Genomic DNA, 24,600 nt, shown 5'->3' on the forward strand with positions numbered 1-24,600 from the left:
ACTACTGAGCCCTGCTTTAATGGTTCAATTGTTCACTCATGAAGACAGTCACTTGTCGCCACCTACTGGCTTAATGATGCAAGTTGCGCAAACACTCCCAATGCTGATACTGGTGAAATACATATTCGAAGGCCATATGCAAATATTAACATTTATACAATACTACTATTATGGCATTATAATTAATAGGTGCTTGTGTTGTTAAATTGAGATTATACTTTCGGACTGTAATTAGCAAAGAACATTTATATGTGTTAAATAGGAATACATTGTAATAATGTTAATCTCATGGGCACAGTATGCAATACCTGCTCTTCCTCTCTCATCTCCTAATCTTTACCTGTATATCTTATCTTCCCAAAGCTGAGCTTTAATTGATACAGTTTTTGCAAACTGATTGTTTCTATTACTCGTTTAATACTTTTATCGTAAACAGTTGTTTGGTTTAGCTACTTACATCTCGAAGGCCAGACTCGCACTATACAACTGACAGCCTGTCGTGAAGCGCACCTTCTGTGAACATAAAGCCGAAAGCCTACTTTGAATTCCAAGCGCTATATAAATAAATGTGACTTGACTTGACTTGACTTGACTTGACTAAATATAGAAATACATTTTCTGCATCTGGATATTTTATGTCTTTTTGCTGTGAAATCTTTAATGATTTGAAGTAAACGTAAGAATAACTTTTATATTGTGTGCAATATTTTAAGATAAACACTCACTGGAATGAAGCGACTAGTTTGATTGCTTATCTATTCAATATCTTCCAAATTGCATATTTTTGAGTTTGGGACTCAGAATAAAATTGAGGTGTTTTTTTTTTTTTTTTCTGCATAATTATGAGCTCCATATACTCCTATATCATGCTATAAGCCATAACAACCTGATATATAATATATGTTACTAAAAAAAAAAAAAAAAAACTTTTATATTTTAAAACTTTTATTTTTTTGTCTTAAGCTTCAATAAAGGTTTCATTTTTAAAAATATAGATTTTTCGGACTGTTATTTCATTATGTCAGGCTTTACACGGTTAAATAAGGACACAGACATAGTTAAGTGTACAATAGAGCTCTGCCTCAATTACATATTCCTTTTAAACTTGAAGTGAGAGAGACCTCAAAAAGAGAGAGAGAGAAAGAGTGGTGGGAAGTCCTGAGCACAGAGAATGAAACATCACTGTGAGACAGAGATAGGAGAAGATCTGGAGAAAAATGTCAGAGGTTTGAGTGCTTGAGATTCCATTGAAAAGTCATTCAAATGTCACAGTATGCACTCATACATAATACAGTATTGTTATGATGTTACTGTGATGTTACGTGTCTCTTTAGTTCCTCTGGATCATCAGAAACTGATGTATGTCCTTGAAAAAGTGTCAAGACAGGTATTTAATTGCATAGGTTGGGTGGAGACACATGTTTGGGGCACTGGAGTAATATTACATCCCTTTATCTGTATTTGATATACTGTAATAAAGAGAGTCAGGTTGTTTATGAGACAATGGTGTCCTGTGAGACAGTTGTGTCCTGGATATAAAAAACACTGTCTGCCTTTTTTCTGTCCTGTCTTTGGAGTTTTCAGTTAAATTTCAGGGTTTTTTTTAACTACAAAACTATGACACATATGATAATGGGCTACAGTGTTTTCCAGGACTCCATGGAAAACATTTCTGTGCAAGAGCATAACAGCCGGGTTCCAGAAGAAACCCAAAAAGACTTTCATTTTCTCCATATAGAAATTGATTTTTATCAATAATGTAAAAGCCTTTCAAAACAGACCTACCATGAAGCCACAAGTCAAAGTGATTTCGGTGCCTACACTACCAATGAATCCTAAAGAGAGAAAAGTCCCTGTGAAATTGTGACCTCCACTCCCATGAAGCGCTAAATGGCATCGCTAAATCTTCTCTATATTCTCAATTTAAGATTATCTCAACAACTTAAATTTGTATATACCTGAATATTTTACAATACAGCCCATTGTTTTTATTCGTACAATTGTTTTATAGTAGGCAATTGATTTTAGTATGTTTTAATAGTATGCGCTAGGGATGCCACAATTCTCAATATAATATTGAACCGTTCGGTACGACATCCACGGTTCAATACGCGCTTGTGAATTGCGGTTTTTTCGGTTTTACGTTTAAATAATTTATGTGCGTTTTATTTCTCTCCGAATTGACTGTTTGTGTGTGCCTGTAAGTCTACAAGCTGATAAGGAAATTCCCCGCGAGTAAATATTCAATATGCTCTAAATTTAGGGGGCGCTTAACCATCATTCCACACTTTAACATGGCGAGCGGCGGTGAAGTGAGGCTACAGTACGAGGAAGCGCCGGCGTCTTTCAAATCCGTGGTGTGGGGACATTTCGGTTTTGCCGTTGAGTATAGTGCCGAGGAAGAAAAAAACGGTAAACAATAAAAATAACTGTGTGCAAGCATTGTTTTACACGTGTAGCCTACTCAAACGGAAACACTTCCAACATGACTGCACATCTGCGGCGCCATCACCCAATATCACTGTCTGAAGGCACATATGTTTATTTGAAATGGTCAATTTAAAGGGGTCGCACACCGGACGCGCAGCGCCACGTCTTTTAAATTCGAAAACATTATTCTCTATGAGTGTACGTAGCGCTACACACACCGTCGGCGCCTTTCGGCTCAGGACCGTGTTCAAAATCCTGCCGCGCCACAGAATGCCATCTATATAGTTTTACATTAAATGTACATTTATTTGTCTCAAATCGTCGTTAATGTATATACTGACTTCACCCTGTGCTGCAATATACATTTAGTTTTACATTCATTCACAGAAATCAGCTGCTTGAATGAAAATTGCTGATGTTATCGGATTTTCAGGTGACATTCAGTTAACGGACGCTCTGAGGTAAAGAGATGTCAGTGTTAATTGTATATTATACAATACACTAAGAACTAGTGGACTTTGCTTAGCTTTTAAGTAAAATAAAGGAGTATTGCAATAAATCGTTTTATTTTTTTCTCCTTAACCTCTTACTGTTCCTATTGCCTAAGCACAGAATAACAAAAAAACACTATTATGTGTCAAGCCATCAGAACCGAACCGAACCGAAAACCGTGGTTAAAAAACCGAGGTATGTATTGAACCGTGGGCTAACTGTATTGTTGCATCCCTAGTATGCGCCGATATGAAAATTTTGCTTGACACCGATAACTCTTTATATCTGAAAGCCGATAACTGATATATTGGCCGATAAATCTAAATCTAAAATTTTTATATAATTTGAGAGCCTGATTACAAAAACAAAAGTCATGACCATTAAAAGCCATGTCCCATATAATATGTCTCATATAACTTAGTTGCAACAAAACCTCAATGGTGATTCACACTCATTTACCTTTATTGTTTGTTTATTAACATAGGGATAAACAAAAAATGTTTAGCAACCCGGGCTTCTTCACTGTAATATTGACTCTCATGTGATCGATAAATACATGATTTTTGAGTGCAAAACATCATTGAGGTTTGGATAGTAGTTTACTCCCTCATAAAAGTCTTTCTTCCAGTTTTCCAGTAATGTTTAGCTGGTAAGTCTGATTCATAACTCTTCAATGAAAGATTATTTTCAATCCCTGTGGAGATGAATGAGAAAAATACTTCCAGAACCAAGGCTGCTGAGAAAGTGGGCGGTCACTGTTGCGCTGTATTGCCTCATATATTGAAATTGCATTCAGAAGTTCCTTGCTTTGATAGGCTGGAGAAAAGTAATAGGCAAGCACATTCCCTTAAAGATTGATCTTCCGTTTCTACTTAAAACAGGCCATCCTGCAACACATCAGAGACCAAATCCCATCAGCCAAAGCACACAGGACATTAAATCTGTTGTTTTGTGCAGCATACATATATCTACATTCCATCAAAACACTCTTCATCCACCACCAATCCTTTCAGCACCGCTGTTCAGTAAATCTGAATCTGAGCCATGGTAAATTTTTACCCAAGTTGTGGGAGTAAATTGAATGTAATGAGATAAACAGACCATGTAGCACAGAATAATGGCAAGAAAACTAACTTATTGCATTGTTGCTGACCTGTTGCTGGCTGCACTCAAAAACAAACATACACTAGTATAATAGTCTAATAAGCCGGTTCTTTTAATACATTGTTCAAGAGACTCATATACGTTACGTTGTCAGTTTGAATCCCTCTAACAAATCCTTCATTGACTGAACTCACTTACTGAACCTCAAGTCATGTGCAACTTGAAATGAAGCATGAAACGTTTTATATGTGCTAAAAGTGCATGAAATTTAAACCTGTATATATTTTTTTTCCTATTGTAAATATAATAATGTGTTGTGTTGTTGTTACTGTTAAAGGTTAGATGCTGAGAAACGCTATTGAAAGTGGATCGGACCGAGCTCCACAACACACTTGTAGCCAATCAGCAGTAGGGGGCATGTCCACTCATGATGGGGGAGGAGAGAGAGAGAGAGAGAGAGAGAGAGAGAGAGAGAGAGAGAGGCGCATGTCAGACAGGGTTCGAATGCAGAATTGATTCTTCTTTCGAGTTTCCTTGCCCTTGAACGGACACATAAACACAAAATTGTCAAAATACCGGTCTAAAGGGGGGCATACACTGTGCAATTTTCGTCCGATTTTGAGCCAAATTCTGACTCGTGCGACTCTTTTTCGGGTCGGGACGATTTTCAGCTTTGTCGTGTGTCGTTTCTCGTGCAGTGTTCGTGCAGTGTACAGGGGGAAACGAGAGGCGATTAACCTCTCCCGACCGGCAATCGGATGGTCGGATGAATTTATGGCACGTTCGAAATTTTGGTCGCTCCTCGTGACTATATCGCACAGCTGAAGCAGAGCTAGATCTAATCTTCTTCTAATCTTCTTTAGAAGATTGCCCTAAACTCAGTGTTTTTTTCCCTCACTGCGCCTGCGCGAAAACAGAAGTTTCATCTGCAGCAAAAAAGAAAAAGAAAAAAAAATGAAAAGAGGGAGAGCTTTAAGTTCTGTAGTTCAAACTAGCTACAAATTACTGTTGCTTACCTCCACCTCTCGTTTATGTCATATATGAACAGCTGACAAAGAAACAGATGTTTGTCAGTTTTTTTCGGTCCGTGCAGTCAGTCTTATAGTGACAGCACACACTTAATATTATATATATATATATATACTCACCTAAAGGATTATTAGGAACACCATACTAATACTGTGTTTGACCCCCTTTCGCCTTCAGAACTGCCCTAATTCTACGTGGCATTGATTCAACAAGGTGCTGAAAGCATTCTTTAGAAATGTTGGCCCATACTGATAGGATAGCATCTTGCAGTTGATGGAGATTTGTGGGATGCACATCCAGGGCACGAAGCTCCCGTTCCATCACATCCCAAAGATGCTCAATTGGGTTGAGATCTGGTGACTGTGGGGGCCATTTTAGTACAGTGAACTCATTGTCATGTTCAAGAAACCAATTTGAAATGATTCGAGCTTTGTGACATGGTGCATTATCCTGCTGGAAGTAGCCATCAGAGGATGGGTACATGGTGGTCATAAAGGGATGGACATGGTCAGAAACAATGCTCAGGTAGGCCGTGGCATTTAAACGATGCCCAATTGGCACTAAGGGGCCTAAAGTGTGCCAAGAAAACATCCCCCACACCATTACACCACCACCACCAGCCTGCACAGGCATGATGGATCCATGTTCTCATTCTGTTTACGCCAAATTCTGACTCTACCATCTGAATGTCTCAACAGAAATCGAGACTCATCAGACCAGGCAACATTTTTCCAGTCTTCAACTGTCCAATTTTGGTGAGCTCGTGCAAATTGTAGCCTCTTTTTCCTATTTTTAGTGGAGATGAGTGGTACCCGGTGGGGTCTTCTGCTGTTGTAGCCCATCCGCCTCAAGGTTGTGCGTGTTGTGGCTTCACAAATGCTTTGCTGCATACCTCGGTTGTAACGAGTGGTTATTTCAGTCAAAGTTGCTCTTCTATCAGATTGAATCAGTCTGCTCATTCTCCTCTGACCTCTAGCATCAACAAGGCATTTTCGCCCACAGGACTGCCGCATACTGGATGTTTTTCCCTTTTCACAGCATTCTTTGTAAACCCTAGAAATGGTTGTGCGTGAAAATCCCAGTAACTGAGCAGATTGTGAAATACTCAGACCGGCCCGTCTGGCACCAACAACCATGCCACGCTCAAAATTGCTTAAATCACCTTTCTTTCCCATTCTGACATTCAGTTTGGAGTTCAGGAGATTGTCTTGACCAGGACCGCACCCCTAAATGCATTGAAGCAACTGCCATGTGATTGGTTGATTAGATAATTGCATTAATGAGAAATTGAACCGGTGTTCCTAATAATCCTTTAGGTGAGTGTATATACTGTTTTCTGTGTCATTGATATAAATAAAACAATAAAATACAGCTTTAACAAAGATTAAACTATATTTAATTTATAGAGTGAACAAATAGTGTTATTTTACATTTAGGCTTAATTATTAATTTCTGTACCTGAATATACTGTTGGACTTTGTAAACTTTGTTATTTAGTATTCATCTCTGCTTGTAATTTTGTTCTTGTTTTATTACTGACTGTTCACTTGTTTTAAATAATGTGTGAACTTTATCAGTTAGGTTAGTAGTTTTTAATGTAGTAGCTATCGAAAAACTTCAAGTGAGCTTTAATTAATAAATGAAAAGCAAAGTTATTATGAAACTTATCTCAATTAAAAACTTATCTTAAACTACAGTATGAGATGGTTAAAAACAAAACTGCTCAATCACAAAGCACCAGCGGCCAGACGAAACAAACATCTAGCCTATAAAAGCAATGCTATTCAATGCAACACCATACCCAAAAATGTTGATAGGCTAGTGTTTCTTGCTAAGAATCTTTAATAGGTCTTGCCTGGCATAATACCTTTGAATGTTGTCAATGTTTAATTGTAATTTTTTATTTATTTAAATATTACATTCTTTTTGTTTACTGCATTTATTTAAATTTGACTGAAGCAAGAGTATGTCTGATTTTGTTTCTATCTTGTTTGGTAACCTAATGTTCAGGATTTGTAGATCTTTAAAATGATAAAGCTTTTCAGAATCGTGAGAGAATCGTGATCTTTATTCCAAGCAAAAAAAAATCGTGATTCTCATTTTAGCCAGAAAAGTGCAGCTCTAACCAGGGTGTCCCTTGCTGCAAAAATTGCATTCTGTAATAAAACCTGCCCACCACTTACATATTTTTTTTCCAGTCTGTTTCATCACCTCTCTTCCCCACACACTCTCCCAATGTCTTTTACTTGCCTTTCTCCACTTTCTTTGTCTGATTCCAGCAGAAATGAATGTAAGAGTCTGAATTGCCTGTCCACTTGTCTTTCGGTAGAAGGACAAGGAAGGAATCTCAGCTCTTTTCAATCAGTCTCTTTCTCTCACCCCTGTGAAAAGGTTTTCTGAAGACAGGCAGAATCTACCCATTAAGACAACCTCTCTCCTTTTTCCAGTCGCAGGCTATTATTAGCACATCACATGAACATGTATATTGCCTGACAGCTGAAAATTCAGTGCAGTGTGCGGATTTAAAAATTGAATTGAATTCCATTTTACCTGGCAATTACACAAGTATTGCATGACTCAGTAGCTCCCTGAAACATAACTAATCTGAATCCATATCTCAGAATAAGAGACTACAATATGAGCTCCAAAGAAATAAATAATAAAGCCTTGGAAACATGTCAGAACCCATGTGCATGTATGGTCTCATAAGTTTGAACTTTAACAAGCAAAGTTCAACTTATGTCCAACTCATGACCACTGAACCGCAACTCATTACTTTCCTCATGTCCAACTTGAAAAAAACATAGAATTCTTACTATGTCTAAATGTATATGAATTGAGCTTCCTGAAAGACACTAAAAGGACTCACTGTAAATCTGATCAAAAATCGTTAAATTTGTCATTCCTAATAACAGCCCAGACCTTCTTTAACTTCTTGCCTACACTAAATAATGATTCATGGAGCAGTAAAAAAAATTTTTTATTTGACACAGTGAAATGTTCAGGAACATTACAATAGGTGGTAGAGCGCAGCAGCCTACCAATAATGCTGTTTTATAGAGCTGAGTAAAAACACAATGTAAAAAAACACTTTATACGATGCACTGCGTGCAACAGAGGGCGATTAAGATAAAGAAAGCATGCATTTTTCATGACTATAGCCGTGTGCGTGCTTTAGGCCACACTTATCTTTTAAAGGAAGGTGTGGGTGAGGACTGTATTTAATTTAGATCTGATCTCCAAAAACTCTAATTAAATCCTATTTGGTTATTAAAGGCAAAGAATCATCTAGAAAACAAAAAGAGCACAGCTGGATCTGTCTACCTCACCCTTAGGGGACTGATATTCAAGCAAGTTAAGATTTTGACAAAGTGCTGGTTATTCTAAAAGGCCAACCAAAGGAAATGCTAAACTCAGCTGGATGAACACAATGTGTGTGAAGATAGTCCTAAATGGCACATCATCTTCAAATCAGCAGAGATGTGATCATTAAAGCACAGAGAGCCCTAATAAACAAACACTAGCATGTATAAAACTGTCTGCTACAAGGCCATGAGAATGTCTGAAACACAAACAGCACAGGACATGCAAAAAAAAAAAAATGCCATTGAATTAGGATTTATGAATTTTTCATTTGTTCCCTTGTTTTTGGGAAAATGTAAAGATGCACCTGTCGACCGGCCGTAAACCATGCTGTTTTTGCTTTAAATCTTAATATTACACAGTCTAATTTAAATAAAAAACAACTTCTCAATCAATCAATCAAATTTATTTCAGGAATACATGGCCTCTCGGTCTCTGCCCATAGTTCCACAAAGTCACAATCAGTGTTGTAGTCGAGACCAGCTCACTCGAGTCCGAGTCGAGACCGAGACCAGAGAGGGTCGAGTCCGAGTCGAGACCGAGACCAAAGAGAGTCGAGTCCGAGTCGAGACCGAGACCAAAGAGAGTCGAGTCCGAGTCGAGTCGAGACCGAGACCAGAGAGGTTGGATAACCTAAGGTTGGGTCTAAAATACCAGACCTAAAGATATCTTCAAGAATATGTAAAATATTTGGTGGTAACAATAAAATTGGCACCATACTCAAACAGTAAATCAAATATACCATGGAATCATGTACACTGTAATGGTAAAAAGGCCACATAGTAGGTGGTGTGTAAAGGTCATTTTATTACAATTATTACTTACAAGTATTACAATCAGTAAGTGCTCTTGTCCACATTACAATACAAATAATAGAGAGAAATATGCAAGGGATAATGTATAGCGAGGTGAAATCAGCCTGAAGGGGTTGTATTCATAACAACCGCCTCGCTATACATTATCCCGCTTATTACATGGCTACCTACCAAATAAATCAATAATTTGACACAAAATATTGATTTAAAAAAGAGCTTATTGATTTAAAAACTATTATATTGCTTCCAACTGCGTCCATAGCAACGCTCTGTTTTTCATGGCAACGGTGTGTTATTATACTTCACAGCGGACTGTTATCAAGAAATATCAAGAAATAACAGCGTTTACGCGCGTCCGGGGCGTTTAGCGCGGCGTGGTGGACGCGAATTCGACTCAGTCGGCAGACATTTTCAATACATAGTTGAGCTAGAGGCTCCACATCACATCTGACCAGGCTCCTGCTGCATTTGCGTGGCGCGAACGTTAGTCTCAAGTGCGCACAAAAAAGTCAGCAATCATTGGACGTTTCAATCAAACAACAATTTAAAGAAATATTAACATACAGTAACAATCATGAAATATTTTGAATGGGACTCGAGTGGACTCGGGAATAAGTCCGAGTCCTAATATGTTCGAGTACGAGTCAATTCCGAGTCAAAATGCACACGAGTCCATGACAAGACCGAGACCATTAAAATATGGTCTCGAGACCGAGTCCGAGTCTCGAGTACACAACACTGGTCACAATAGCATGACAGATGCTCTTTTCTTCATTCCATGATACAATGCCAATCTCAATGCATGCTTCAACTCACAAACCTGTGACATATCAATACAAACATCACCAACCAGTGTGAGATCACCCAAATATTTCTGCCGCAGGTCCATGTACAAAGAACAATCATACAAGAAATGCTTCTCGTCTTCAATCACATAGGTATTAGTTAGATTACAATTATTCTCTGTCATTGGTATTACTCCATACCTGTTAAGCTAAACAGCGCTCTGAGCATCTGAACAAGAACCGAGATCGTACCAGCTGTATGTTATGTATAGATGCAATGTAGCTCTCCTGTACCACCAAAGGACTTGCATTGTGGATATATTCAACATCTTATTTTCTAAAACTGATGTGTACCATGCATTTTGTGCTTTTTCTCTCAATCGTTGATTCAGAATAGATGTGAATGTTCTTATATCACCTACACTTTGAGCCTAACAGTCACTAGAGAAACCATAGAAATACAATAGACTCAAATGCCGGAAACCCGTGTTTTTCTACCTACTTCATCTAACTGAAAAAGCATATTATAACATTTTCTTGGATACTGATAATTAGACATGGACACTAATTTTATCCAATACATGATACACCTGTTCAAATAGGTAGTAGACAATGCAAATCTACCCAGATCGCCCAAAACAGCTATAAAACAAAACAATTTCTCATGCCATGTGTGTAGGATCCTGATTAAAATACAGTAGTTGCCTCTAATTTCAAATGGCTACAGATTTTTGTTGTTGTTGTTTTAGACCATTTCTGCCTGTAATAGTGCAAATAAACAACAAATTATGCTTACACAAACCAATTTGCTTACACAAAGAAAAAAAACAGCAACTGGTATCGGAATCGGCCCATTTGCTTGTAAAGAAAATCAGCAATCAGAATCGACCATGAAAAATCAAGATCGGTGCATCCCTAGTAAATTTAAAAAGGCCATGGTTAAACAATATTAAACTAAGGGATCAAGGGAAGAAATCAAATTAATAAAAAGTGGCCATAAATAAACTACGGGAATAAATTCTTAATTTCTTTATTGTAAAATATGTTTGGGTTTTTTCCCGCAGATCATGGTATGTGGATCCAAATGTATTCGATTTCTAAAAACAGTGACTCCAGACCACACATTCATGCAGAAAATTTTAGTTTAAACTCTACTAACCCAAATAATCAAGGTGTAGGAACATGGCTATCCAGAAGTAGAAATAAGTAACGCTGCACTAAAGAAATCTCTTGCAGATAGACCTCTTACGCTTGACAGATAGAAACACATACAATTTATTTAAGGGTATGGAAAGAGTAGCCTGGAAATCCAGACCCTAATCCGAAAGATTAAGGGTCTGGCATCGACTGAAAATCGCCCAACTCGAGGGGCAGCACCAAGCATGCATTTGAAAATCTCACTGCACGTAATTGGATAACACTACGACCAATCACAACAATACATGGGGTGACGTATCCAGAGCCCCATTAGCTGAGCTACCAGCGGAGATATAACTGGTAGATTAGACTCTTGCCGTATCCGGTCGGCAAAACAGCAAAAACACCCTTCTTGCAAAGGAACGATTCGAGCACCATCTTCTGTTCCTCTTTTAGATAAAAAGCCAAGTCTAACTCGTTCATTGTAGTGGCCAAAGCTGTTTCAAACAACTGGTGTTCATCCATAGCCATCTTGCAATGTTTACTAATAACTTTGCCGTCGCAGCGCTGTCGTCATCTGTTTAGCTCGCCTCTATATCAGATACACCGATGTGATTGGTGCACCTCGGCTACAAGGGCATAGTTAATGAGCATTATTACTCAATGCCAGAGTGACTCGCTGAGTAAATTCAAATTGTGCTCTCGAGAGAACTCTGGATTTCCAGGGTATGGAAAGAGTTGAATGAATCAGTTTGAAATAAAGCAGTATTTTTAAAAGCACAACCATCTATCCAATCTGATGTTTAAGTTAGTAAAAATGTAAATGTTCTAAAGGTTGGGAAAAGCACAAGATGTGTCAGCTGAAGACAGAAATGGTTGTTTTTATGTCCCAAACAGGATTTAGAATGAATGAATGAATGAATGAATGAATGAGGCATTTATATAGCACTTTCATATGTATTACTGTACACCCAAAGCGCTTTACAATCATATCAGGGGATCTCTCCTCAACCACCACCAGTGTGCAGCATCCACTTGGATGATGCGACGGCAGCCATAGTACAACAGCGCCAGTGCGCTCACCACACACCAGCTATAGGTGGAGAGAGGAGAGAGAGTGATAGAGCCAGTTCGATAGAGAGGCACAGAACAAAAGAAAGAGGAGATTAAAAGACAAACACTTTTAAAAGTGTTTTTCAACGCACCAAACAGGAAGATGTTGACTTTGCAGGTGGCTCCTGAGAGCACTAAAACTTTAGAGTCTAGAGCAAAACCAAACATTGTAAATCCAGACAAGAGTCTTACCATAGATATAAAAAGCACCCTGGAGCTTCCTCACTGGGCTATTTTCACCAGTCCGTTTTGCTTTGCAAAGCTTTTAAGCCTTTAGCAATTAGGCTATCTGAGAAGATCAGAATAAAACACAGGTGGAGGCTACAACAGTAAGCCCTTGCTCTTGTTTCACAAAAAAGTAAAGTCATGGAGCAGTCCGCCAGCTGTTACAACCCAAGGAGTGTGTTAAATACAACTGTTGGCACTCTTAGAAAAAAAGCACTTTAAGAAAGCAACACATTTTCCCCAACCGACGACAGCATCATGCAGCAGCGAGAGCCCCAGAGCAGGGTCATTGCAGTATGTAAGTGAAAACTCAATACTCATGGCATCAACATACTACAAATGAATCACAGCAGAGAGGAGCACAGGAGGGCACAGAGCTGCGTTCAAGTAAAAAAATCTCAGACAGCGCCACAGGGAAGCACTGTGACTCACCACATCTGAAATACACGATCGAAACGGTATAATTACGGAGCATTGATGTGGTCAATACACAATCATAGGAAGAATCAAAAAGAGGGAAATATTTACCAGCATGACTGTCCTCTCTCACACTCTTTACTGAGGAGCATTGTGGGATGTGAAGGGAGCTTTTCTAAGACTTGCAGCTGACTTCAAACTGTTCTACTCCATTCTGGCTGTAGACGATGGTACAAGAGGAAATAATACAGAAGAAATAAACCAAACAAAACGGTTCATTTTACCATATTGGTTACTGGATGATATTAGAGCTGTGTCCGCAGATATTGAACATTTAACTGTACATTTCCCCTATTTTTACATCTAGATTATTGTTGCCGCCAATTAAAGTTTATCTTTAAAACATTCATAATTTAATGACATTGTTAAATGTAGGCTAATCTTTAGCAATTTTTTTTTCATACTGTACATTATAAGGTTTTGAATCCTAAATTCACTTGTAAAAACAATTGACTTTAGTGTTTTATTTTAATTTATTATGACAAAATAAATAAAAGTTCTTTATTGGTTATTTGCCATAAAATTTAAATAATTATTGGCTTATCTGTGTCGGTCAGACTTTTTAGATTGGTGCACCACCCCTAGTTATAATTGTTCAATCAAAATGACTTCACATTTGCTCAGGAAAATAAGGAACAAAAAATTGTCACAACTCTTTTTTTTCTTTCTTTTTTTTTAGGCAATGCATTTACAGCTTTTGTGCAAAAGCATGGTTGGGTTTGCACAGTGTAATTTTAATTTCACATGTAAATGGGGATGTCAGACAACGGACGCGGACTGGTAAATGTTGAGTCAACGCTGTCATTCGCTAAGAAATGCATCACACAGGCACAGTCTGCCTTGGCTTTTACCCAACAGTGAAATTATTCCCGTATTGCCTGTAATTTCATATGAAAGTGTAGAAGTGGCAGGTTGATGACTAGGAGGTGCAATCGGGAAAGGCTAGAGTCAAACTCAGGTCACCTGCATACATGTCTCAGGTTAAAAAAAACTGAAAAGATGAACTAGAAAGCATTAACATGTGATTATGAACACCAGTAACTAAATACTAATTTTATTAGCTGTAAAAAAAAAAAAAAAATTAACCTGTTGTCTCCAAAATTAAAAGGATTCCCTGCAAATATAGCTTGAGAGTTTAATTCAACTGAATATATAAAGACATTAGTATTGTAATTTTACTAGTTTAAAGTAAAATAATTGGTAGACATTTTCTTCATTTCGATTCCATCCTCTCTAGGGATAGAACACTCAAGCCATGTTTGTGCAAAGAAAGCACTGAATTAGTGCTAAGTATGTATGTCTTCAACCATGCTTGTGGAATTTGTGTTTCTACATTGTTTAATGCTAGTCTACCATACATTAAGGCCCAATCCCAATTCACCCCTTGCCCCTACCCCTTGGCCCTACCCCTCCGTTTTACACGTTCCCGGGCTGTCTCGATTCTCTTTTGGTTGGAGGGGTAGGGGTAGGGGGAAGGGCCAGATAGCCCTTGAAACGAAGATTTTTCGGGACCACACTTCAAACGAAGGGGTATGAGAAATGTACCTGCATACACCGGCTACAGAGGCAACATGACTGACAATAATCATTTTCTTTATGTCACATTAAATCTTGTGTTCATATTTACGGTCATGTTCTTCAAAGAAACGTTTGTAAAAAAAAAAAAAAATAATAAAAATAATAATAATCGCTGAAGTTTGTTAATGATAGTCCCGCAACATATTTTCATGTCTGATAACTGGTGAATGTAATTGCGGCAGGGAATTGGCTTATCTTTTACCGTACGACTGCTATGAATGAACGCATTGTTTTCTTGTGGTTATATGTGAATTGTGAACACGATATAAACGAACAGTGCTTACACAGTTTCGTGCTTTTTGCAACATGATCAACCAGTCTTGTATGTTCTTTATCAAACAGGGACACCTGAGGAAACGCGGAGGCTCATTCGTTTTCGCGCTGACAACGAGCAATGTTTCACCTGAAGTCCAAAAATACTTAGGCGTCGAAGATATCGTCATCTCCGTTGTTTTCTGCGAACTTCAGAAGAAAAATGCAACAAAAAAAAAAAAGCTGTATCTCATGCAATTGAGATGACTACAGCTGACGACGGCATCTTGGAAGTTTGTGATAAACATTGGCACATCTCCTGTGACGTAGGTGCTAGCAACGACGTATAATGACGTGTAACGGTGTAGTAGTGGTGTCCCATTTCTTAGGGGAATATTTTCATCCCTACGCCTTGCCACTCTGTTTCAAGGGGCAAGGGTAAGGGGTAGGCGAAGGGTTAGGGGTAGGCGATGGGGTATAAAATAGAATTGGGATTGGGCCTCACACTGAATCAGCCCACCTGCAGACAGAATTCACACAGTATCCTGTTCACGGTTGGCTCTGCATGTGAAGAATTTTATCAGGTCATGCCATGCCAGACTCACTCCTGCCTTTGATATCTGCTGCCGACACGTGAAGCAATTATCTTTCAAATTAAGGCTATGCTCAAAGTAAACCGCATGCACAGCCAATTGATGTCCTCCTGTCTCTCAGTGTGTGAACACACGGCCAGTCGGTGGACAGAGGGTCATGACAATACAGCAAGGGCAAATCAGCAATATAGACAGGATGAGCATTTTGACTCATGTGATAATATGTTTGTTCTCTCTTTCTCTCTCTGAAGATACATAAAGATAAGCATCTTTACAGCTTGACTATACAACTTATAACAATGCATTTCATTATACGGTTAGCCTATAATTTGTGTACTAATAATGTTTATTTACCCATTTACCAGTACTCTAAGTATCAAAATGTGATTTTTACCTCAAAATGTACAGATAACCACCATTATAACACAGATGGTATACAGAAAGCCACATGATAAATTGTTCATTGCAAGTGGCCTGTCCAACAAAACATAGCAAACTCATACACATACACAGGGTCATATACACTCACCTAAAGGATTATTAGGAACACCATACTAATACTGTGTTTGACCCCCTTTCGCCTTCAGAACTGCCTTAATTCTACGTGGCATTGATTCAACAAGGTGCTGAAAGCATTCTTTAGAAATGTTGGCCCATATTGATAGGATAGCATCTTGCAGTTAATGGAGATTTGTGGGATGCACATCCAGGGCACGAAGCTCCCGTTCCACCACATCCCAAAGATGCTCTATTTGGTTGAGATCTGGTGACTGTGGGGGCCATTTTAGTACAGTGAACTCATTGTCATGTTCAAGAAACCAATTTGAAATGATTCGAGCTTTGAGACATGGTGCATTATCCTGCTGGAAGTAGCCATCAGAGGATGGGTACATGGTGGTCATAAAGGGATGGACATGGTCAGAAACAATGCTCAGGTAGGCCGTGGCATTTAAACGATGCCCAATTGGCACTAAGGGGCCTAAAGTGTGCCAAGAAAACATCCCCCACACCATTACACCACCACCACCAGCCTGCACAGTGGTAACAAGGCATGATGGATCCATGTTCTCATTCTGTTTACGCCAAATTCTGACTCTACCATCTGAATGTCTCAACAGAAATCGAGACTCATCAGACCAGGCAACATTTTTCCAGTCTTCAACTGTCAAATTTTGGTGAGCTCGTGCAAATTGTAGCCTCTTTTTCCTATTTGTAGTGGAGATGAGTGGTACCCAGTGGGGTCTTCTGCTGTTGTAGCCCATCCGCCTCAAGGTTGTGCGTGTTGTGGCTTAACAAATGCTTTGCTGCATACCTCGGTTGTAACGAGTGGTTATTTCAGTCAAAGTTGCTCTTCTATCAGCTTGAATCAGTCAGCCCATTCTCCTCTGACCTCTAGCATCAACAAGGCATTTTCGCCCACAGGACTGCCGCATACTGGATGTTTTTCCCTTTTCACACCATTCTTTGTAAACCCTAGAAATGGTTGTGCGTGAAAATCCCAGTAACTGAGCAGATTGTGAAATACTCAGACCGGCCCGTCTGGCACCAACAACCATGCCACGCTCAAAATTGCTTAAATCACCTTTCTTTCCCATTCTGACATTCAGTTTGGAGTTCAGGAGATTGTCTTGACCAGGACCACACCCCTAAATGCATTGAAGCAACTGTCATGTGATTGGTTGATTAGATAATTGCATTAATGAGAAATTGAACAGGTGTTCCTAATAATCCTTTAGGTGAGTGTACACAAAGAAAAAAACACCATTAGGGTAACACATGACACTACAATAGAGTTAACCAATTAAAGGGTTTTTACTGTAGCATTTTTTTATTTTTTGTAAAAAAAAAACTTTTTTACCGTGCATGCATCTCAATGGCCGTTACTTAGCTGGTGGCAGCCCTGAAAGTATGTGATCATACGGTCATGTGATGTGATTATTTACTCTTCCATAAAAATACTAATTGGATGATGGCACCAAAAAGTATGCAGTCCCAAACCCACAGTAACAAGGTACTTTATCCTAAAAAGTCACACTGTATTGAACACAAGCTAGCTGAAGCAATCATTAAACAAACTCCCCTATTATGTCTCTCTCTCCAAAGCAGAAAGGCCAATACATTTTAGTAAATTGGTTTGCTTTGACAGTTCATTTCAACTAACCGGTTTGAAAAAAGATATTCACAGATTCGGGGGCCAGAAAGTCCCTGCATGGTATTTTGCATCTTTTTTTTAACTGAAATTATCAAGTTAAATATGGAGGTTCATTACTTTCAACTTAGTTATGTAAATTAAAATGTCCCATTAGTTGCATTTATAGTAAACTATCTGATCCACTGCTTCCACCTTAAATGAGTTCCACAGTTTTTGTAGGAGATACTGCTACATCGCAAATTCAATATATTTTGATGCACCCTTAAATTAGGCTACATCAATGTAGGTAGCTACCTTTAGCGTAGTTATCTATACTATAACAGCACTATTTTAACCAAGAGATATAAAAGCAAGAACACTATAATGCCTGTCTGCTGCAAACACTGATTCATACTGTACACATCATCAATGAAAACAAGAAGAGACAACACAAAGCAACAGAAAGCAAGTAGCGTGTGTGCGAGTTTGTTTTATGGTCTTGTGTGCGGTTGGAAGCACAGAGAGCACACGTGTGGCGACTGAGGGGGGATAAACAGACCTCAACCCCTGAGGAGAATTAGCAGCACTCCAACTGAGTATCACACCAGCTATCAAACCTCATCATCTCAGCCCTCAGTGTTGAGAAAAACACATTCTTCACACACAGCTGCGGCCAGCATACATCTCCAGTAAACCACTAAAACCATTTTTACCAGTCAGAGAACATTCTAGAGTGTCCTAGTGTTCTTGAAATATTTAGAGCAACAACTAGTCAATTATATTTCTGATGCGTAAAAGCAAATGGCTCTGTCTCACGACCATTTCTTGTTGTCTCATGCATGCAGCTGACAGCTTCAATTTGTAATCAGCATATAATGCTTTCAAAGATAATTTGAAACAGTTTTGTTTGCATCATTTGTGGCTAAAAATGCATTGCAAGGAGCTCAGCGAAAAATGTGGCTGAAGGATCAAGGGATATGCTGATAATACATAAAAAAGGTATTTTAATCCAGAATCATTAGCAGGCTACATGTAAACAACAGAATGAGATGCGTCAGTGAATCTCGTGAGGTTCACATGAGGACCGCTATTCACGGGGCATGCTTGAGTGGCTGTTTATAAAGTTGCTGCATGTGAAGAAAGTGTCAAATATGTATGTTGAGTATGTTGAGGCAGAGTCAAAAGTCTTAAACAAGCATATTTTTGGGAGAAATTAATAATATATATCAGAGTTACTAAGGTAGAATCTGTTCTGAATCCTTGTAGTATTTTGGAAAGAGGCACATTAGACATTCAACACATAATTAATCAGCCCATCACATTACATAAATATTACAAGAACAGCATCACAGTCAAGGTGAAAACAGCTGCACCTTCAGAATGAAAGCTATAGCTTTTCCAGCTGCACACAGAGTCTGAGAGTAGTTAATGGAGCAGTAACACTTCACAGTTCACTCCACAGCTTAGCATCCAGAACTACACCATCAGCAAGAATCAATATCATTTCTTTACAAACCTATGAAACAGCTCAACAACAAGGATAATCTTTAGAGCTAACAACACTGAGCCCATAATACTTTAGTCCACAGCAGCGAAACACACTTCTTCCAAGCCTATTGAGCCCTTAAAGAAATCCCTTGTGAAAGAAACATCTTGCAGACACTCACCGTTTTGAAGTCCTGGTAGCTGCACTCCTGGCCCTGGAAACGGCAGTAGAGCATCATCTCCTTCAGGTCGTGTCCCACTCGTTCACTGAACTCCCGCATGCTAAAGGGCTTTGGCCGGTAGTTAGTGAAGTTGGATTTCTCTGTGAGAAAGGCCAGCACATGGGGCTCGGTCAGGTGTGGCTCGGGGATCTGCAGGTGCACATCCAGCAGGGACAATAGTTCCCCAGCGTGGTAGAGGTCATTCTGCGTGAGGTGCGAGAAACGGTAGGTGTTCAAATTACAGACAGTGACGGCGGGGAAGACAAGGCTGCCAGAAACCACAGCATCCACGCTGGTGACGTGAGGGTAGGAGAGGAAATAGGCCAGCCGTTCGGTACTCTCCAGAGCCAGTAGGACTAGGCTGGCCAGCAAGGCCACGCTCCAGAGCAGACGGCGCGCAGTGGAGCGGTAAGGGGAGGAAGAGTAGGGGAAGATGAAGCGCAAACCATGCAGGGTGCTTCGGTGGGCAAAGGACTGCCAAGACGAGGGGCCTCCCAGGCTCCCCATGCCTCCGCTCTCGGTCTCACGACTGGCCTCGCTTCCACAGCCCTCCTTCAGGTCCATGGCTGACACGCACACACCTGCAGGTAGATCAGCACATAGTGATTGTCAGCTTAAGCTCAGGCACCTTCTGGCATCTGATTCTGGCTAGATTTCACTTCATTAGAGTTTCACAGACACATCAATAATGTATCGTGAAATACAGTGTCTTTCTTGAAGTGGCGGGTTTGACACAAACATAAAGAGACACTGTAAGGCTTTATGAAAAAAGATAAAACTGTGAGAGGATTTATGTAACACGAACCCTACTGACCAAAGACACTGTAACAGTTTTAGACACAGATGAAAAAAGAAAAACAGAAAGAAAAAAGAAAGATAGGAATGTAAGAAAGGAAAGTGAAAAATAGAGAGGACTGTGAAAGAGATGAAAAATTTGAAGGAAGAAAGTAGAAAAAAACATGAAAAGGAAAGAAGGGTGGAATTAGAAAAAATATGGGAGGGAAGGAAGGAGAAAGAAAGCATAGAATGAAGAAAGAAAAAAGAAAAAAAATATCAACACTGACACATATGCTCAAACAGAGACAAATCAAGGTACACACACCCCCTGAAACCATAGTCAAACTGTCTCCTGTCCAATCAGAGAAAGCGACACATACACGGAGAAAAAGACAGGGTCCACTGAACACTAGTAGTCAGAGCTGCTCCTATAAATAAATATCAGGCTGGACCAGGATCACACACACACACACACACATCACATAACAGAGCATGAAGGAATAACAGATCTTTCTCCAGTTAAGCTGTGTGAGAGGGTGGCAATGGAGTGGAAGATGCTGCCCAGGGGTTTCCCTCCGTCTGTCTCTCCACCCACTCCAACACTTCAGCCCCTCCAAATCCTAGGATCCTCCCTCTCTCTACACAATCTCCCTCCTCCATTACCTTATTTTACATCAATCACTCTCTCTTTAACTTTCTCCCATTTGTTCAAGAAATGTTTTGAAAATGCCCAGAGCAAACACAGTAATGCTTTCCAAAGATATTTGTCTGTTTGGCTACACTGTATTACTTACAGACATGCCAATAAAGCTATACTTGCCTGAAATTGAAAAATATTACACAAGAGCTTAAAAACTATCCCATTCCCCATAAACAAATTCATGCACGTGCACACACGGTCACTGGACATCCAATGGCAATTCTAAGCACCTCACGTGCAGCCTAAGGACACGACATCCAGCCGTCCATGAGTGTGTGTGTGTGTGTGTGTGTGTGTGTGTGTGTGTATGAGAGAGAGAGAGAGAGAGAGAGAGAGAGAGAGAGAGAGAGAGAGAGAGAGAGAGAGAGAGAGAGAGAGAGAGAGAGAGAGAGAGAGAGAGAGAGAGAGAGAGAGACGGGTCGGAGAGGGCCGGAGATGTTGTCGTTGATCCTGAGTCGACGAAGTGTGTGAGCGCGATCTTATCCCAGTCGCGCGCTTCCCGCGCTAGTCCAGACAAACCATCACGCGTCCGGCGCTTCCGCTCCTCTTCTCGCCGTATCCAAGCAAACGACAGCTGAACCGGTACATATGCGGTACACTCACATGTAAAAACGCAAACTGAGGTATGGAGAGAGAGAGGGGCTCGTTCGCTCTTGCTCTTCGCGAGACACTGTGCACTCTTCCCTCTCTCGCGCTCGCTTTTCTCTCCTCTCCTCCCGCGTGCGTTGACACTCCTCTCCGCTTAGAGCGTGATGGATACAATAAGCAAATTGTGGGTAAAAGCATGAACGTAGAAACTGGAAAGAATCAAACACGAAAAAGGGGAGAGGAGGGGAACACACAGACTGAGAAAAAGAGAAAAGAGGGAGAGGTGACAGATACTGTATTTGGTGCCCGGCGGGCGACTATCATCACATTGAAAATGTGTAATAGAAACTGTGTGGGGCATCTTTAAGTTTAATGCTTGCGCCTGCACAACATTCAAAGCGCAAACACTTGAGGGAGGGGGACTGAGAAAAGCAATAAGACTGAAAGAGATAGACAAGGAAAAGAGAGATATACAAACACACAGAGAGAGAGAGAGAGAGAGAGAGAGAGAGAGAGATGCTACAAGTGTGTATTGTAATGCAAGCCGACAGGACAAAAGAGAGGGAGAGCGCAGGGACTGAGAGATGAAAAATAAGATGACAGCAAGAGCTGAATTTGGAGGAAAGTACGGATTTGCCAGAAGGGGATAAAAATAAAATTTAAATGGATGAGAGCAGCTGGTGAAGAATTTGATTTATAAAAAAAGATGTCATTCCTCCATGTCTGAGCGGGCGCCACTCACTGTAGAAGATCATTCTACAATACTTTTCGAATTTATTTCTCCTTACATTTTTCCTCCTGACAGTCATGTAGTGTGACTCTTCGGAAATGACATCGTCTAGCTACGCCACCTTTTTCACGGCTCATCTGGCCGGAGACACCAGACCGCATCAAGACAGCAGAGCCTGAGGAACTGGACGGCTTGAGCTCCCTTCACCTCCAGGGACGTGCAGAGTTCCTCAGGGACAAGGGCTCAAATGTAAAAAAATAAATAAAGAAAAAAAAATAAAAAAAGAAAAAGGGCAGAAATATGCCTAAATGGCATTAAAAAGTATATTAAAATAGAAAACCATTATTTTAAATTGTAATTTTTTTTTCTGTATTTTTGATCAAATAAATGCAGGCTTGGTGTGCATAAGGGACTTTAAAAAAAAAAAAGTAATGTGTGTGCAAATTTTTTGACCAGTAGTAACTGTACTATCATACTATTGCTGCAAAATTATCAAAAATGTCCACCATTTCGAGTGTTGTTGTCAGCCTACACTTCCTGGACTTCATTTAACAAACTATGATAGTTTCATCAAATGGTAAACGGTGTATCAATATAGATTACTAGAATACAAGTGACTTGAATACTATACTTACCATTAATGCTACTTTTGGTGCTGGTTTTGTGCAGTACTTTGTAGTCAATTAACATCCATTAGTTCAACGACGCAGATTCAGATCGCTTCGTAAATGTAAAGTCGTCTGTCCATGTAATTTTCAAACGGTTTATTTATAAATGACCGGAAAATTACCGCTCCACTTCACATTGTCCAATGAAATTTGAACTTGTTGTGCCAGATGACGATTGGTCAATGACACATGACAAACAGGCTTCAATGAATTATGTAATATTTTAAAATATGTGTTATGTGGATTTTTTATTGAATCGACACACTACCTTTTATTATTGAAAAAAAAAAAAAAAAAAAAAAAACCTTTAAAAATTGCTTGGTTTATTTTTTTTTCTGCCGTCGAGGTACTCGAGCCATATAAGTTAACGTTACTCACTGAAATAATTTGGTTCGAGAGCATCGGTTCCCGAGCAGACTGCGGAATACCTACGTTAACACTAGTGCATTTTCATTTTAAAACGCATAACTTTTGTTAGGTTACCGTTATGCCTGCTGTCCACACACTACTCCGGAGTTTTAGACCGAAGCAAGACACACGCAACTTTACGCAACGCGTTATAGCAACGACACAACGTACAAATAAACGTGAATTTAGGCTAGGCCTACTTTAGTTTTGTACACATTGTCATGTTAATTATAATCAAATGCATTTTGTTTTATTGACCACAATATTATCATTGATATTTGTTTGAGAAGGGCACTTTTGATTAATTTTGAAATAGGGCAGGGGCTCGAGCAACCAGAGCAACCCCCTCCCCCCTCCTCCCTCCTGCACATCAATAGACAAGGAGCTTGTTTTATCTTTCACAACAGACCATAAACATCTTTTTCTTGTTTTTTAGTTGCTTTTTTGGGGGGGGTTAGTTAGGTGAGGTGGAGAAAATGTTCCTCTCTATTTCATTGCCCTTGACACCCATTTCATTCTCCCTCTCTCTCCTTCATCAGTCTCTCTGCCGCACACTTTCATTCCCTCATTCCAGTTCCCTGATTTTCTCATCCGTTTCAGCCCTGGGTACGCAGATGTGAGGAAAAGAAAAGGGGAACGTGCAAAGAGGTAATTTATGAACCTCTGCAAATACATTTACACAAAACGGGTTTACTGGACACACACACACAGCTCTGATTCTAAGTGTGGAGAGTGTTTGGCACACAGATCGATAGGTGAGGCTGGAACTTTACACTGGAGCTCTGACAGCCTGCATGACACGAGCTCAGTTAAAGCCATTTGGAAGAGTAAAGGGCATATAAGACACAGTCATGACCTGACAGAAATAAACATATACTGCCTGAAGCATCATGCCCATTCACCCGAATGGATATTAAATGCAACTTTCAAAATCAAATGATTGGTATCTTTGAAAAATGAACATGCACAGTCATTGTAGGTATAAAAAACAAAGGTTTACATGACCAACTAAAATTTTGGGGTTGGTAAGAATTTTGTTCACCAAGGCTGCATTTATTGGATAAAAAAAAATGCAGTAAAAACAGTAATATTGTGAAATATATATAATAACTGTGTAATGCCAAAGCAGCCATTACTCCAGTCTTAAGTGTCACATGATCCATCAGAAATCATTCTACTGTCATGGCCAAAAGATTTGCCAGAGACACATTTTGTGGTTCTGAAAGTTTGCTGCTTTAGTATTTGTAAAAAAAATTTTTTACGATTACGGTATACTGGAAAACAATAAGCATTTAATAAGTTTTAAAGGCTTTTATTGGCCAAATTCAAAACATTTAATATATGTGAGAAAAGAGTCAATATTTACACTTGACCCTTCTTCATAACCTCTGCAATTTGCTCTGGCATGAGCTTCTGAGGCAAATCCTGACTGATGGCGTCGCGATCCATTCTTGACTTCTTAGTGCTTGGAGTTGATCACAATTGGTGGGATTCTGCTT

At 39.5% G+C, this 24,600-nt stretch overlaps 1 protein-coding gene across 3 annotated transcripts in view; it reads right to left on the bottom strand.

Moving 5' to 3' along the window:
* asic2 (acid-sensing (proton-gated) ion channel 2) overlaps positions 1-22,708 on the bottom strand; it is a 430,731-nt gene extending 408,023 nt beyond the window's left edge. The window contains exons 1-2 of one of the 3 annotated variants that reach the window (XM_079873024.1): positions 22,661-22,708; positions 19,192-19,811 (exon numbers count right to left, since the gene is read on the bottom strand). In XM_079873024.1, coding sequence (XP_079729150.1) covers positions 19,192-19,794 — 603 coding nt within the window. In that variant the 5' untranslated portion in view covers positions 19,795-19,811; positions 22,661-22,708. Of the gene's footprint in view, positions 1-19,191; positions 19,812-20,937; positions 20,992-21,310; positions 21,462-22,660 lie in introns of those variants that run through there. The other 2 variants (XM_079873023.1, XM_079873022.1) reach the window with 2 other exon arrangements.
* Positions 22,709-24,600: the final 1,892 nt, after the last annotated feature.

Source organism: Squalius cephalus, assembly GCF_949319135.1.
Source record: "Squalius cephalus genome assembly, chromosome: 1".
NCBI lineage: Eukaryota > Metazoa > Chordata > Actinopteri > Cypriniformes > Leuciscidae > Squalius > Squalius cephalus.